A 12,326-nucleotide genomic window follows, 5' to 3' on the forward strand; every position below is an offset into this window, starting at 1 on the left:
CACACACACACACACACACACACACACACATATATATAAATGCGCACGCGCGAAAAGAAACAATGGGGAAAGATTCACGAAAGAAAAGGTTTGAGTGGGACTTGTTCAGGAACTTGGTAAAAAAGATAACTTCAAGAAAATGGCTCCAAACCGCTGTAATTGAGGGGAAAAAATGCAAATACAATTTGGTATTGTTATTTATCTTACAGTAGGCATAAATATCGGTGTGGAAAGTCTGAATAAAACAATTGGTGTCGTTGGATTTTATATTGTAATGAAATAAGTTTTTTTTTTTCCTAAGGCTACATTTAGTGAACTAGCCATAATCTAAGCAATACGACTTTTATTTGGCTTGATCTTTGAGAAAAGTCTAGGAGAAATGTAAAGGACTCCAGGTAATATCAATTTTTTTTTTTTTGAAAAAATAAATAATGCTTAGCAACCTATGATGTAAATATGTAATGACAAGCAACTTTGATTAAAAATAAGGCAATTTTTTTTTTTTTGAAACTAAACCTTAAACCCTTCACCGAATGCTAACAAAGGATTTAGGTTGCCAAGAAGTCAAATCTAGCACAGCCAATCATTGCTTGAAGTTACAAAACCTCAAGCAAACTTGACAATGGTTGATCTCATATGGCCCTCGTTAAGCTTGTGTGACCTTAGGTGAGGTTCGCCAATGATTTGATCTAGCATTGGTGATGATACATAAGATAGAATATATTGAGGCATTTTTGGAATTTTGAAAATTAAGCAAGAGCAAAATTGAAAGGAAAAATAAAATGCATTAACATTCCGAAAATGTGAAAGCCCAGAACTTCATCAGACCTGTCTTTGTGCTGAGAGAATTTAGAAAATTTTGGAAAAGATATGGCCAAACGGCTTTTAGGGGCCAAATGCCTTTGGAGAAGTGGTTGCCAGATACAGCCTTAAACGTATGCCAAAGACTAAAGGACGTGCATTTGAAGTTCCTGGAGCCGATGATGTTCCGTCGTCGTGCATACAAGGCATAAGCCAAAAAGTTAAGTGGGTTTATAGAGGAATTCCTATATTTATTGATGAAAAGAGCTTTATAAGTCCAGTGGTATTGCATTCAATGGCAATACTTGGAACAGAAGAATCGCCAACGTAAACATTGTAAAGCACCAAAGGCAAAATTGTAAGGAGGAAATGATGAGAAATAAGAGTGACGAAGCAACAGGAGAAATTGCGGACATCGTCCCTATGTCCAATAAAAAAGTGTGGCTCTACTCCTTTGTTTTAGCCAACTTGGCTTGTATTAGTTTGTCCAAGATTGGAGGCTCCAGAGGGATTGGATCAAGACAACGCTCCGCAGCAGCAACAATCACCTGCCCCATACATGACGAGAACCATCACGATTACATTCTACAAACTCGAGACAAGCAATGTAAAAGAGCAGAGAACAGGAAATGTAAGTCCACAGATCACGAACACAACCTTTTTTTTTTTTTTTTTTTGACATTTGGCGAAATAACATAAACCACACATACAACTCATGAAAAGAAGCTAGGTGTCTGTGTAAATTTAATCCCAACAGGGGACAAAGTTTTAGCCGTCAAAGATGCATGGAAGGTCAAACACAACAGAAGGACATGGAAGTCCAGCATGAGAGTTAAGTTAACCCCAGCTCCAGCAAACAGTTAAGTCTCCTAGTCCTACACTCCTCTCTCAAAATCCTCAACAAAAAATTCCATAATAATAATATAGAAGACCACCGAATAGCACAACTATGAAAAGCCAAAAACTCAAAGGTAGACGCTGGAGGAAGGGTTGATGCCGTTGTGTGAATTCTTTCTCACAAATTTTTTGCTAAATTAGAATTGTAGGTTTTTCAAGAACAGGGGGATATGAAAGCTGACACCGAACTGCAGTACAACCCAAATTGATCTCCATAACAGATATGCTCGATCTTACACTATATAATAAATTACCTCATCTAGCAAGAAGTCAATGGCTGCTTCATCCTCGGCACTTTCCTTTAAAGGAGACCTTAGAAACTGAATATCCAGTTGAATTTGCTGAAACCCACTCCTATTGAAAGTTTGAAGTCGAACAAATTCTTGAAGACTTTTCAGGGACAATTTTATGATTGTATTGATGACTGACTCCTGAAATAGAGATATCGATTCAGATCATGTGATGACGAGACTGTTTACAACCACTTTTTCCTTAGCAGAAAGGGAACTAGACCTGTGTGTATTCAACTTTAGTGAAAATTTCCACTTTCTGCTTGAACAATTTTGCCAGATGTGTTTCCAAAAGCTGGCTCCTGGCCCTATTGGTATTAGATCGACCCATTTTGTCATCTCGTAATGGATTACTACGCGAAGATGTAGTGCTTCCATTGCTTTCAGAACGACGATGCTTCCGTTGGAGCCCTTGGGGTAATATCTGCTTCACTTCGGACCCTACTGCTTCCAACTATGACAGATAAAATTACCTCAATGTCAACCAAAGGAGAGAAGAATTCATATTTATCCAATTGGAGATCAACCATTAAGAATGTAGCAGTAGCATATTTGAAGACATAGCTTCCTTCTCTTTTGGATACTGCAATATTTTAAAAATAGAACAAAAGAAAAGAAAAGAAAAGAAAAGAAAAGAAAAGAAAAGAAAAGAAAAGTGCCAACCTCTCGCAATAGTAAATCAACGAACATATGAACCTCTCTAGGCTCCTTATGCTGTCAGAAAAGAAAATAGTGAAACATACTGTCAATGCAAAATAAATGCATCTCAGTCGATGAAACTATATCAATACTGACCTTGACCCAATTTGGTGTAGTAAACCTCTTTCTCAGGATGACAGAGATCCTCTGTGTACTCATTTTTATATACTGTGAAAAAGAGATACAATATCAACTTCCTTTCAAATTCCTAAATACTAGAACAGATGAAATTTGGCTATACTGATCAGTACAAATATTCATGAGAGAGAACTAATTCCTCTAGGTAGTTGACTGGTCTTAGTAATAGAAAAACCCGCAAGAATAAGTTTAGATGAACCCAATGTTCTTAACTAAAAGATAAGAAAGTCCAAGAACAACTTCTCGCATCACTTCTAGCTGAAGCATCATAAAACATCTGCAGATTCTAAAAGTAGAAAGTTTTCCATAACCTCGCCCCTTGAAAAACAAAAAACATCATGGCCAAACTTGCAATGTTGAGTTCAGAGACACATCTTGTTTATAGAATTGAAGAGACATCCTGTTTATTGAATCGGAGGATCCCCCACCAAAGTACAATCACAGTTGGCAGTAATGCTATGAAAAGGTGAAGCTTGAAGACACGTCCTGTTTATTGAATTGAAAACTTGTGAGTCAATGTGCTGATTTTGCTGCCCTAAAGGCCACATTGACGAAAGCATGTCAGGATTTAAATGACCATCCATAAAAAGGAATCATCCGGTCTATAACTGATCAATGCTTCAACATGGTACTATTTCCAACCCATGCAGATGTGGTCAGATTTATCACTAGTTTGTCATAAATGTAAGTTCTGACTTGTATATATGGATTCTCAAGTGATAAAATTCAAACCATACAAGGTGCAGAAACTTTTCGCCAGCTGATCGAAATCTGCGACAAATTTCTCCTGGAACAAAAGCAGGTCCATATTCATATCCTCGAACACCACCACCAGAAAAAGAAGCAGCGATTTCCTGGCAAGTAGAAAAGAGGGTAAAAACTCCAAAGCATGCCCCAATGATACAAGATAAAAAGCATTACAGAGACCATTAATCATAAATAAGAAACTTGACAGCTAATGATATTAAACTCCTTGCCTCAGTGATTCTCGGGATTGCACTCTGCTCAATGAAAACAGAGATTTGAGACAGCACCAGGACAATGCCCATGAGACCTTTATCACTTTGTGTCACCTCCATCATATTTTGCTCTTTATTCACAAGATTCTTCTTCCCAGAAAGCAAGTTAAAGTGATCATCCAGTGTTCTAAAGAAATCTTGGAATCCTTCTTGAACCCAATCCACAATAAAGTCTCTCAGTTTAACTAGTAACCCCAAGTTGTCTTCCAAAAGTTGCCGGAAGTCCTAAGGTAAATATACTGAATAATAGTCAGAAAGATTCGTTACCAAAATTCAGAGTCTAAGTTTAAGAAAGGTCATATTAGCCAGTAGCTGAACAAAATACTGCTAAACAATGCGAATTTAAGCACTGCATAAATGCTCACACTCCAAATAGGAACTTGCTGACATAGGAGCAAAGAAGAGTGAGGCCACTACAGGGACTATTCGCTTGAGATACTTTTCTAGTGCATAATGCAAACGTGGAGGATTGATGTGAACCTAAAATAAAAAGACATACCAGATAAATTTAACAGACTAACTACTCCATGCTTAGGTCAGCAAAACTGTCATCGCATGCATCACTCACCTGTAAAACATCCATGCTGCCTTGAAGAACACTCTTTTTGCCAGCTTCCAAGGCAATCTGCAAGGAATAACTTTCAGAGTTCTCGTTTCGCCTAAGGAGGTCATCTGCCAGTTCCCAGTCATACGAGATCAATTAGCAGTTGTCAAAAAAATAAATAAGAAAAGTTATTCCAGTATGCAGTTAAGCGATATACAGATGAAGTGGCACATCAATTAATGTAGTAAAACGCCATATATTTAATTATATCCACAAGTACACCAATGGCAAGATAATAATGTCCCGCAGCCTAGAATTGATTCTTCCTGGGTCGATGCCCGAGCGGTTAATGGGGACGGACTGTAAATTCGTTGGCACTTTCAAAGAATTACACTTACAGAATGTGTAAAATCATCATCGGTTAAAATCTCCTTTCAAGTTAAATGATCCCCATGAAAATATGGATAGGGAATTAACCTGAGATATCTTGTTGAAGGTAAGAAAATTTTCCAGCCACATACTTCTTGACAGCAACCTGGGCAGCCTGAGAAGAAATAGAAGAGGTCAGCACTGCAGAGAGCTACTTATTCACCCAAACAAGGAGGCCCCATTAAGGAAGTCATCACTTTATCAATTGCTTAAAGAATTCTAATATGAAGAAACAATGGCGTAAAGATTTCTAACTAACCTCCAGTGAGAACTCAGGTAGAGCAGCATCCTTTAGAACCTCATCCATCAGAGTCACATCCGTCCATATTGTTTCTGTATAAGATAGGGATTTAGTTAAGCATTGCTCGATTGACATGGCAAGGTAATAAGATACCCTATTATGAACACTTGAAATCCTGAATTCATAAACCAATGCCGGAGGAAGTCCACCTTTAAATGTAATTCAAACGTGATCTTATCGAACGATAGAGTGATTGATCAGACACCAAGCATCACTTATCACTAACGATACAAAGAACAGTCAGCTCCATGCCACGGGCATTGTGTTCTTGGCATCTCTATAGGGAAAGCCAACTATATGACTACCAAACCAAAACATACAAGAACTTTTACCAAAACTTGATGCTTCCAAAATTCCAATAATCTATTTGACTTGATTACTTTACCCAGATCATGGAGAATATTGTGTAATAATCATTTAAAAGAGAAGAACACCATTAAGAAGATGGTCCCCAATATTTCAGATTAAATGAGGATTGAAATTCATTAAGCATCTTTTGCCCACAAGAGAAGCTCATTAGGCATCTGACAGTCATCTGGAAGGATTGGCAAAGCAAAGCAAGCCCTAATCTCTTGACGTTTATAACTTCCTGGCTACATAGAGCTCCATGTCTACAGATCTCTTCCTTCTGTTTTCCTTTCTATACCTTTTAATTTCTTAGAGATAATAACACAAATAGTCCCTAAACTATAGTCTAACGTGCAATATCGTTCCTAGACTTTTAATTTGTGCAATATCGTCCCTAAACTTTGGCCCAATATGCAATGTTGTCCCTAGACTTCTAATTTATTCTATATGGTCCTTGAACTATTGCTAATTGTTCCGTAAAGTCCTTTAGTTTGCATATTTTTCACATAGTCTTCAGAGTAAATTGAGAATTTACCAATAGTTCAAGTACCGCATTGACCAAATTAAAAGTTCAGGGATGACATTGTATGTTGGGCTAAAGTTTAGAGATCACATTAAACAAATTAAAAATTCAAGGACGGCATTGCACACTTCATGGACCATTTGCGTAATTTCCCATATTTTCGAAATGCTGGGAGGGAGGGAACCAATAATGCCTTTATTAAGTACTAAGGAAAGTTCAAGCGCAATACCCTAATTTGACTAGAATAGAAGTAAAAAATAATACTAACAAGCATGTTCAAGGTAACAACTCCAACTTTGCATTGAATAATTTCTTTGGACAACTGAGTGAGGAGAAAATGAGAACAAACATTCTTGGAGAAAAAGAGTCATTCCTAGCCTATTAGGTACACATCATAAATATGTCCCCACGATCAAGATTACATTTTGATTTATTGTGAAAGAGCTATAGAAGAGTAAAACTTAGATTACTGGGAACAAAAGCAAATAAATCCCCAGAAAGCAACCAGTATCCTAGTCCAAAGCTTATTTAAAAAACTGTAGGGATGAGCTTCCCTAGAAAAAATGTAACAAGGTGTACTCACTAAGGATGGTAATAAGATCAGTTGAAGAAATTCGTTTCTGAAGATACTGCTCCATTGTCTCAAAGTGCCTATATAAACAAAGAAAGTCTGCTTAAACAATGTGTGAAGTATATGTCAACAAAAGGAGTTTATTAGCTGAAAGAACAGTAGACATCCATGATAATACACTTACTTAATAACTAAGTCCCGTGAAAGGGAAATAAGCTGCTTTTCTGAATCAGGAAATATGACCCGATAAGCACGGACAGCCTCCACAAACTCCCGAACAGAAGCCTACTTCACAAGTTAAAAGGCATCAGTTTAAAGATAATAAATTGTTTTTTTTTTTTTTTTAAAGGAGATGCAAGTCATATGCATCTACAGTGTAGGGGAACAAATGCTTCTCTATCATAACCTCATCGCAACTGTTTACGTGTCAATTCCAGTTAGATAAATCGACAGAGAACTAAAACAATGCTATTAATAACCAGCTTTAGTTTTCCTTAGAGGTTGAAGGAACAAATGTTAACAAATAAAACTAGTAAAAGGTTTTCGTCAGTGTCACATTTTGTATCCGAGGAAAAAATTACCTTAAATTTTGTTTTCTTTGAGAGGGAGTACAAGCGTTTGATTTAAAAGACAAAAGACGGCGTGAGAACATGCAGAACTTCATATTGGGAGGGTGAATGCAGAGAAGGATTTTAGAAGTAATGCATAGGTAAATCTAAGAATGGATGGTTTCATCCTACAGGGTTCAATGCAACCATTTTGGTGTTTTAACTGGGCTTTGGGTTTTTTTTTTTTTTTTTTGTTGGGCTTGATAGAATTTGATATTTTGTTATTAAAGGGGTTGTTATTGCCTTGAAATTTTTTTGAGTAATTCTTTTTCTTATAGATAAAATAAATTATTTATGTAGTCATTTTCTAATAGAAAGGAGGCTAAACAGGAGCTGCCTTAGTGCCACTTCTATGAATACTCTTACTAATCAGCAAAATAAATAAAAAAAGACATGTGATTGTCTTCTAATGATTGGTTGCACTCGCAGCCATGGTTGAACTGGGTTCATTACCTACCAATCTTCTGAATGATCAATGCACAACTTAAATCTGTAAGCAAGTAATCAGCTAGAATTGGGATACTAGACTTCCACTGGTCAGATCAACAAATCTCACACATAACACTGAAAAAGAGGCATCTAATTTCCGATGAAATAGAAGAACATCCAAAACTAATCAGAAATAGTGGAAAATATGAATATAGGAAATACTGCTTAATTTGGAGGTTATCCTGGATTTTTTTTGTTGAAGGCATTAATCAAAAGCTATCCCTATGATCACTTTATAGCTTGTGCAGAATGGAAATAGATAAGCCTGCGCCAAATTATAGAGATAATTCATTTGTTCACAAAGATCAAAGTCATGTATCTTCTCAAGACGCTTATAAAATTTGCCAAGCCTGAAGAACTCCTACATCATAACGATAAGAACATGCTTTATTATGTCAGCATCAAAATCAGGGAGATTAAACTGATAACTCAGAGTGAGAGTTATCAGCTTTCACTATCTCTGGAATTACAATCTTTCAAATCCTTTCCATTAAATTGCCAGATGGCAGCATATTCAGTTTTTACCTCATGAGAGGCGAGGGAGAGTGACTCAGATAAGCTTCCTCCTTTTGAATTGTCATTTGGATCCATTGAAGATTTTTCTGTTTCTTCAGCCTTGAGATTAAGGTCCATAAGAGACAGTTCCAACTTCTCAAGTAGCTTTGCCTTCAAACTTTCTACCTGCTAACACCAATCGATCAATCATAGATATAGGTGATAATGCATAAATCATAGTACTCATTATTTTATTATGAACTCAGAAAAATCCAAGCATCAAATACTTAGATAAAAAGGGACAAAACTCCAGGAGTTTGCAATAACCAATGGTAACTTGATAAGAGATAACAAGAACAAAAGCATTATTCTTCTTGCCATTTGTAATCGCAAACAGGTGAGACGGAAAAAAAAATCATTAATGTCCTCAAAACTCTTTTTTCTTTCCCCTTCAAACTCATCTACTAGGCTAAAAAAAAGTAAAGTCATGGAGCAGTACAGACCGGGAAATCTAACTGCTTGAGCAGCATTGCCGCCTCAGCTCGTGCTTGAATGGATTCAGAATCAGAGAACAGCTTTCCCTGAAAAGTTTTGCAAAAGAGAAGGAAAAAACAAGAGGAAGAATGCGTGTTATACATATTTAATTAACAAAAACAAAACAAAGGGGATAGTGAACACATTACTCAGCCTAAAATTTACTTATCGTAACTTACTATTTTATGATTCGTTAACCGATTGCAGTTGGTAAAAGTGAAGCTTCGGAACAACTCCCTCTGTAAATCTATGATTTCTACCAGATGTACAAAGTGCAACTGCTGTCTTTTGTCCAGATTAAGGTATGAACAATGTACTTTGACACTAATAGTTCCTTTTGGCATGACATGGCACAGGGTTAATACTATCTCATTCTCAAGGGCTGATTTAAAGAGGACACTCGGGGCACACGACAAAGTTGACTTATAAAGTATTTATTGGACTTGACACTTCCGACTGGTGCAGGAACAGCCCCACTAGCACGACTGTTCCCACATAAGGCCACAGTTCATAAACAGATGGACTAATTTATTTTTGGAAAATATCAGGCAAACAGATAGTGCAAAAAAGAAGATATTTCAATTTTTAGCCTGGCTGGATCTTTTTCTACCTCATTTCCCAAGCCAAATATTTTGGCAAGATGAACATGCAAGATCCACTAATAATCTTAAGAATAAAAACCTATAAGAGATCCATGCAGCCAAACCAAACTTAAATAGTTCAGACACAGATAGAAAACACCCCAATCCTTCGACGGAAAGTATCATGGGTACCACAACTGCATCAATGCTAGTCCTCCAATACGGGATAGGAAATTGCAGGTAACATAACTGCAATCAACACTCATCCTCCAATATGGCATAGGAAATTACAGAAACACAAAACTGAAAGCTTGAGCTCTAACTTGAGTAAATTAGTTGAATAATAACTATTACAAGATCAGAGGTTGGTTCTGCATTCTCTCATCTTCTGTTATGAGATTTCACTAAGCGACGTAAAGCCAATATCACTAAGCCAAAACAGAAAGATAGAGACCAAAACCTATTAAACATCCACAGTCTAGATGTTTGATCAGGTTTTGGATATTAGAAAGAGAATTACCATCATTCAAAAGAAGATATACCTGTAAGTTCTTTATGACTGTCGCCATTGCTTCTTCAGAAGCCCTTTTACAATCTTGGAACGATGAGTCCCCATATGCCTAAAGAGATTTTGAAAAGTAAGGAACACTTTAGCGATAGAGCTTTTCCTTTGTCTCATTGGCAATCTACTGTGGTTTGTTTTGACAGATAAAGAGGAAGGGAGCACACAGAAGACTACAGGAGTGTTCGACAAGAATTGACCTTGAAAATTGGCATTGCTCCAGTATAAAACTTGACTGCATCAGCATAAGCTTTGGATTTGATGCACTTGTTAAGTCTAGCCGGCAGATCATATATGAACTGTTCTGTCCATGGAAGATGAAATTGTTTTACTCATACAAGACCAAAAACAGATCTTACAAGAAGTACTGAATATCAGATACCATCCACCATTACTTTAGTAAGTACAATTAAGAAGTTCTCTCTATGCGCAATATCCCCACAATATGTCGAGAGATTATCATGGTAGTAACATAAAAGATGAGGACTAGTCACATCAATAACAAAAGGCTAGACCAACTAGCACGTCTTACTACAAAACACTCAGAGTCAACACCAGAGCTGCCAGTTCAAATATGACTTAGAAGCTAGAAATGCAACAATTCCCAATCAGCTATTCTACTAACCATCAAATCCTTTCCTTGTGAGGGTACAATGGACCAAGGTTTGGAGGACTTCGTGCCAAATTCGATCCAAATAATAAGAACATTAAAAAAGCAGGATCATATATATAATGGATCACATACCTGAACCTTCCGTAGTAGATTGCGTGTGCGATGTAATTTCTCAACGTGCTCTCTCTTTTCGAAAAGAGAGGTGTTGACACCATCACTTCTGGATTGAACCGACATTATCTGCCATAGTTTGGGTAGTCAATCAGTCCTGGTCTAAAGTTGAGAAGTCATCAGTGCACAAGAAGGCGCCTGTGCATCGACACACACACGCAAACAAGTGTGCATGCATATGCGAGAGGGGGAGACATTCCATATACCTTTTCAAGGAGCTGGTCCATATTTGTTTCCATGCCAACAATGTTGCTCTTCATTCTGTCAAGGAAAAAAAAAAACACGGTTCACCTTTAGTAAATAATGAAAATACCTATAGAAAGCTAACTAGTACCCAACAGAAACACAGCAAACAATCATTCACGCCATAAAGACTGCCTAGATGTTAAAAATGACATGATTACAATCAAGACCACGGCGAAGCTCTCTAAAACTTGAAAGATCCGATGCCTGGTTTACCTCTTGATCGTATCTGTAGCACTGATGAACTTATTGTAATTTTCATAAACCAACATCTGGAGGTCAGTATCAAGATTTTTTATCTCAGCTGCCATTTCCACGTGCCTCTTGAGCAGCCCCTCTAAATTTGACTTGTGGACCTGCACGATTCACGACGGTCACCAATTAACACCCGCGAGATTCTCCGCATCCTAATCATAAGAACAGCCACCTTACTCACTCCTATCGTACGCATCGCTTAAACCTTCCCTCTCCATCAAATTCAGTCATTGCAGTTATATCGAAATCGGAATTTACACGCATCTCCACTAAACACTGATAATAGAAAGCCAAGCCTAAAGATCTTTTAGGAGAAAGAATCGCTGACACCGCAGATCACGACGTCAACACAACTCAGCCAACGCAGGACAAGGTGCCTCGATCGCCGCCGAACCGAACCGAACCGAACCGAGCGATTCGGCGACAGGCTCGGCCTAAAGTTAAGACTCTCCTCGCACCGAGATCATCGCGAAGGACCGCGGGATGCGAATCGGACCGGGGAAGAGGGGGAAAGAGAGAGAAAGAGAGGTACCAGGAGATTCATGTACTGATCGGCGTCGAAGGAGGTGGTGTTGATGGCGTCGAGGGAGGCGGATTTGGAGGCGGCGTCGGAGGCGGCGGAAGGATCCGGGGAGTAGAAGCTGGACAGCAGATCCCTCGTCCTCTTCGCCTTGTCGTCCAACGGGACGCCGTCCTCCGCGGCCATTTCCTGGATTTTTCTCTCGCTTTCTCTTCCGAAGCTCCGCTCCGACGTCCGACGAGGAGGGCGCAATGCGGTTCGCGGCGATCCTCCTCCTCCTCCTCCTCCTTCTGCTCTTCTTCTTCGTCTTCTCCGTCTTCTTCTCTTCTCCTCCGTCTGCAGCCTTCACTGCTAGTTCAGGCCGCGGCTTCCCAAATTGCTATTTCCACGGCGGAAAATGCCCCGACGATCTGCCTCGATTGACCAAAATGCCCCTTTTCACATCTGTTTAGAAAAGGTATTGGGATGATATTGAATAAATTAAAAAATGCAGCGATTAATGGTGTCCTTATTCGTCGTGCAACACATATTGACCATGCATGGAAAAAGTTCCCGATGATTATTATATGATTGTCATAAATCTTACTTTCGACTCTTGAATTTCACTATAAACTCAATAAAGGGGACCAAGCAATTGATTAAATCCAAAAAATCAGATTTAGATACATCATTTCAAATCATAACATTTTTCATTA

General features: G+C 38.2%; 1 protein-coding gene across 2 annotated transcripts; it reads right to left on the minus strand.

Annotated features, from left to right (window-relative positions):
* Window positions 1-1,031: 1,031 nt before the first annotated feature.
* Window positions 1,032-12,003, minus strand: LOC104456638 (vacuolar protein sorting-associated protein 51 homolog). Of its 2 annotated transcripts, XM_010071486.3 has the most exons (20): window positions 11,644-12,003; window positions 11,073-11,212; window positions 10,820-10,874; window positions 10,575-10,682; window positions 10,030-10,128; window positions 9,810-9,887; window positions 8,656-8,733; window positions 8,183-8,338; window positions 6,745-6,845; window positions 6,573-6,640; window positions 5,077-5,150; window positions 4,866-4,932; window positions 4,413-4,516; window positions 3,803-4,069; window positions 3,563-3,679; window positions 2,784-2,855; window positions 2,652-2,702; window positions 2,212-2,442; window positions 1,953-2,129; window positions 1,032-1,349 (listed from the first exon to the last, which is right to left on the minus strand). In XM_010071486.3, exons 1-20 carry the CDS (start codon window positions 11,815-11,817, stop codon window positions 1,248-1,250), a joined length of 2,319 nt encoding a protein of 772 aa, XP_010069788.1. In that variant the 5' UTR covers window positions 11,818-12,003; the 3' UTR covers window positions 1,032-1,247. The 2 variants fall into 2 exon arrangements, with proteins under 2 accessions (XP_010069788.1, XP_010069789.1); XM_010071487.3 differs by lacking the exon at window positions 11,644-12,003 and having other exon boundaries at window positions 10,575-10,715; window positions 11,073-11,152.
* Between the last annotated feature and the right edge of the window lie 323 nt (window positions 12,004-12,326).

This window comes from Eucalyptus grandis, chromosome 6 (assembly GCF_016545825.1).
Source record: "Eucalyptus grandis isolate ANBG69807.140 chromosome 6, ASM1654582v1, whole genome shotgun sequence".
Taxonomy (NCBI): Eukaryota; Viridiplantae; Streptophyta; class Magnoliopsida; order Myrtales; family Myrtaceae; genus Eucalyptus; species Eucalyptus grandis.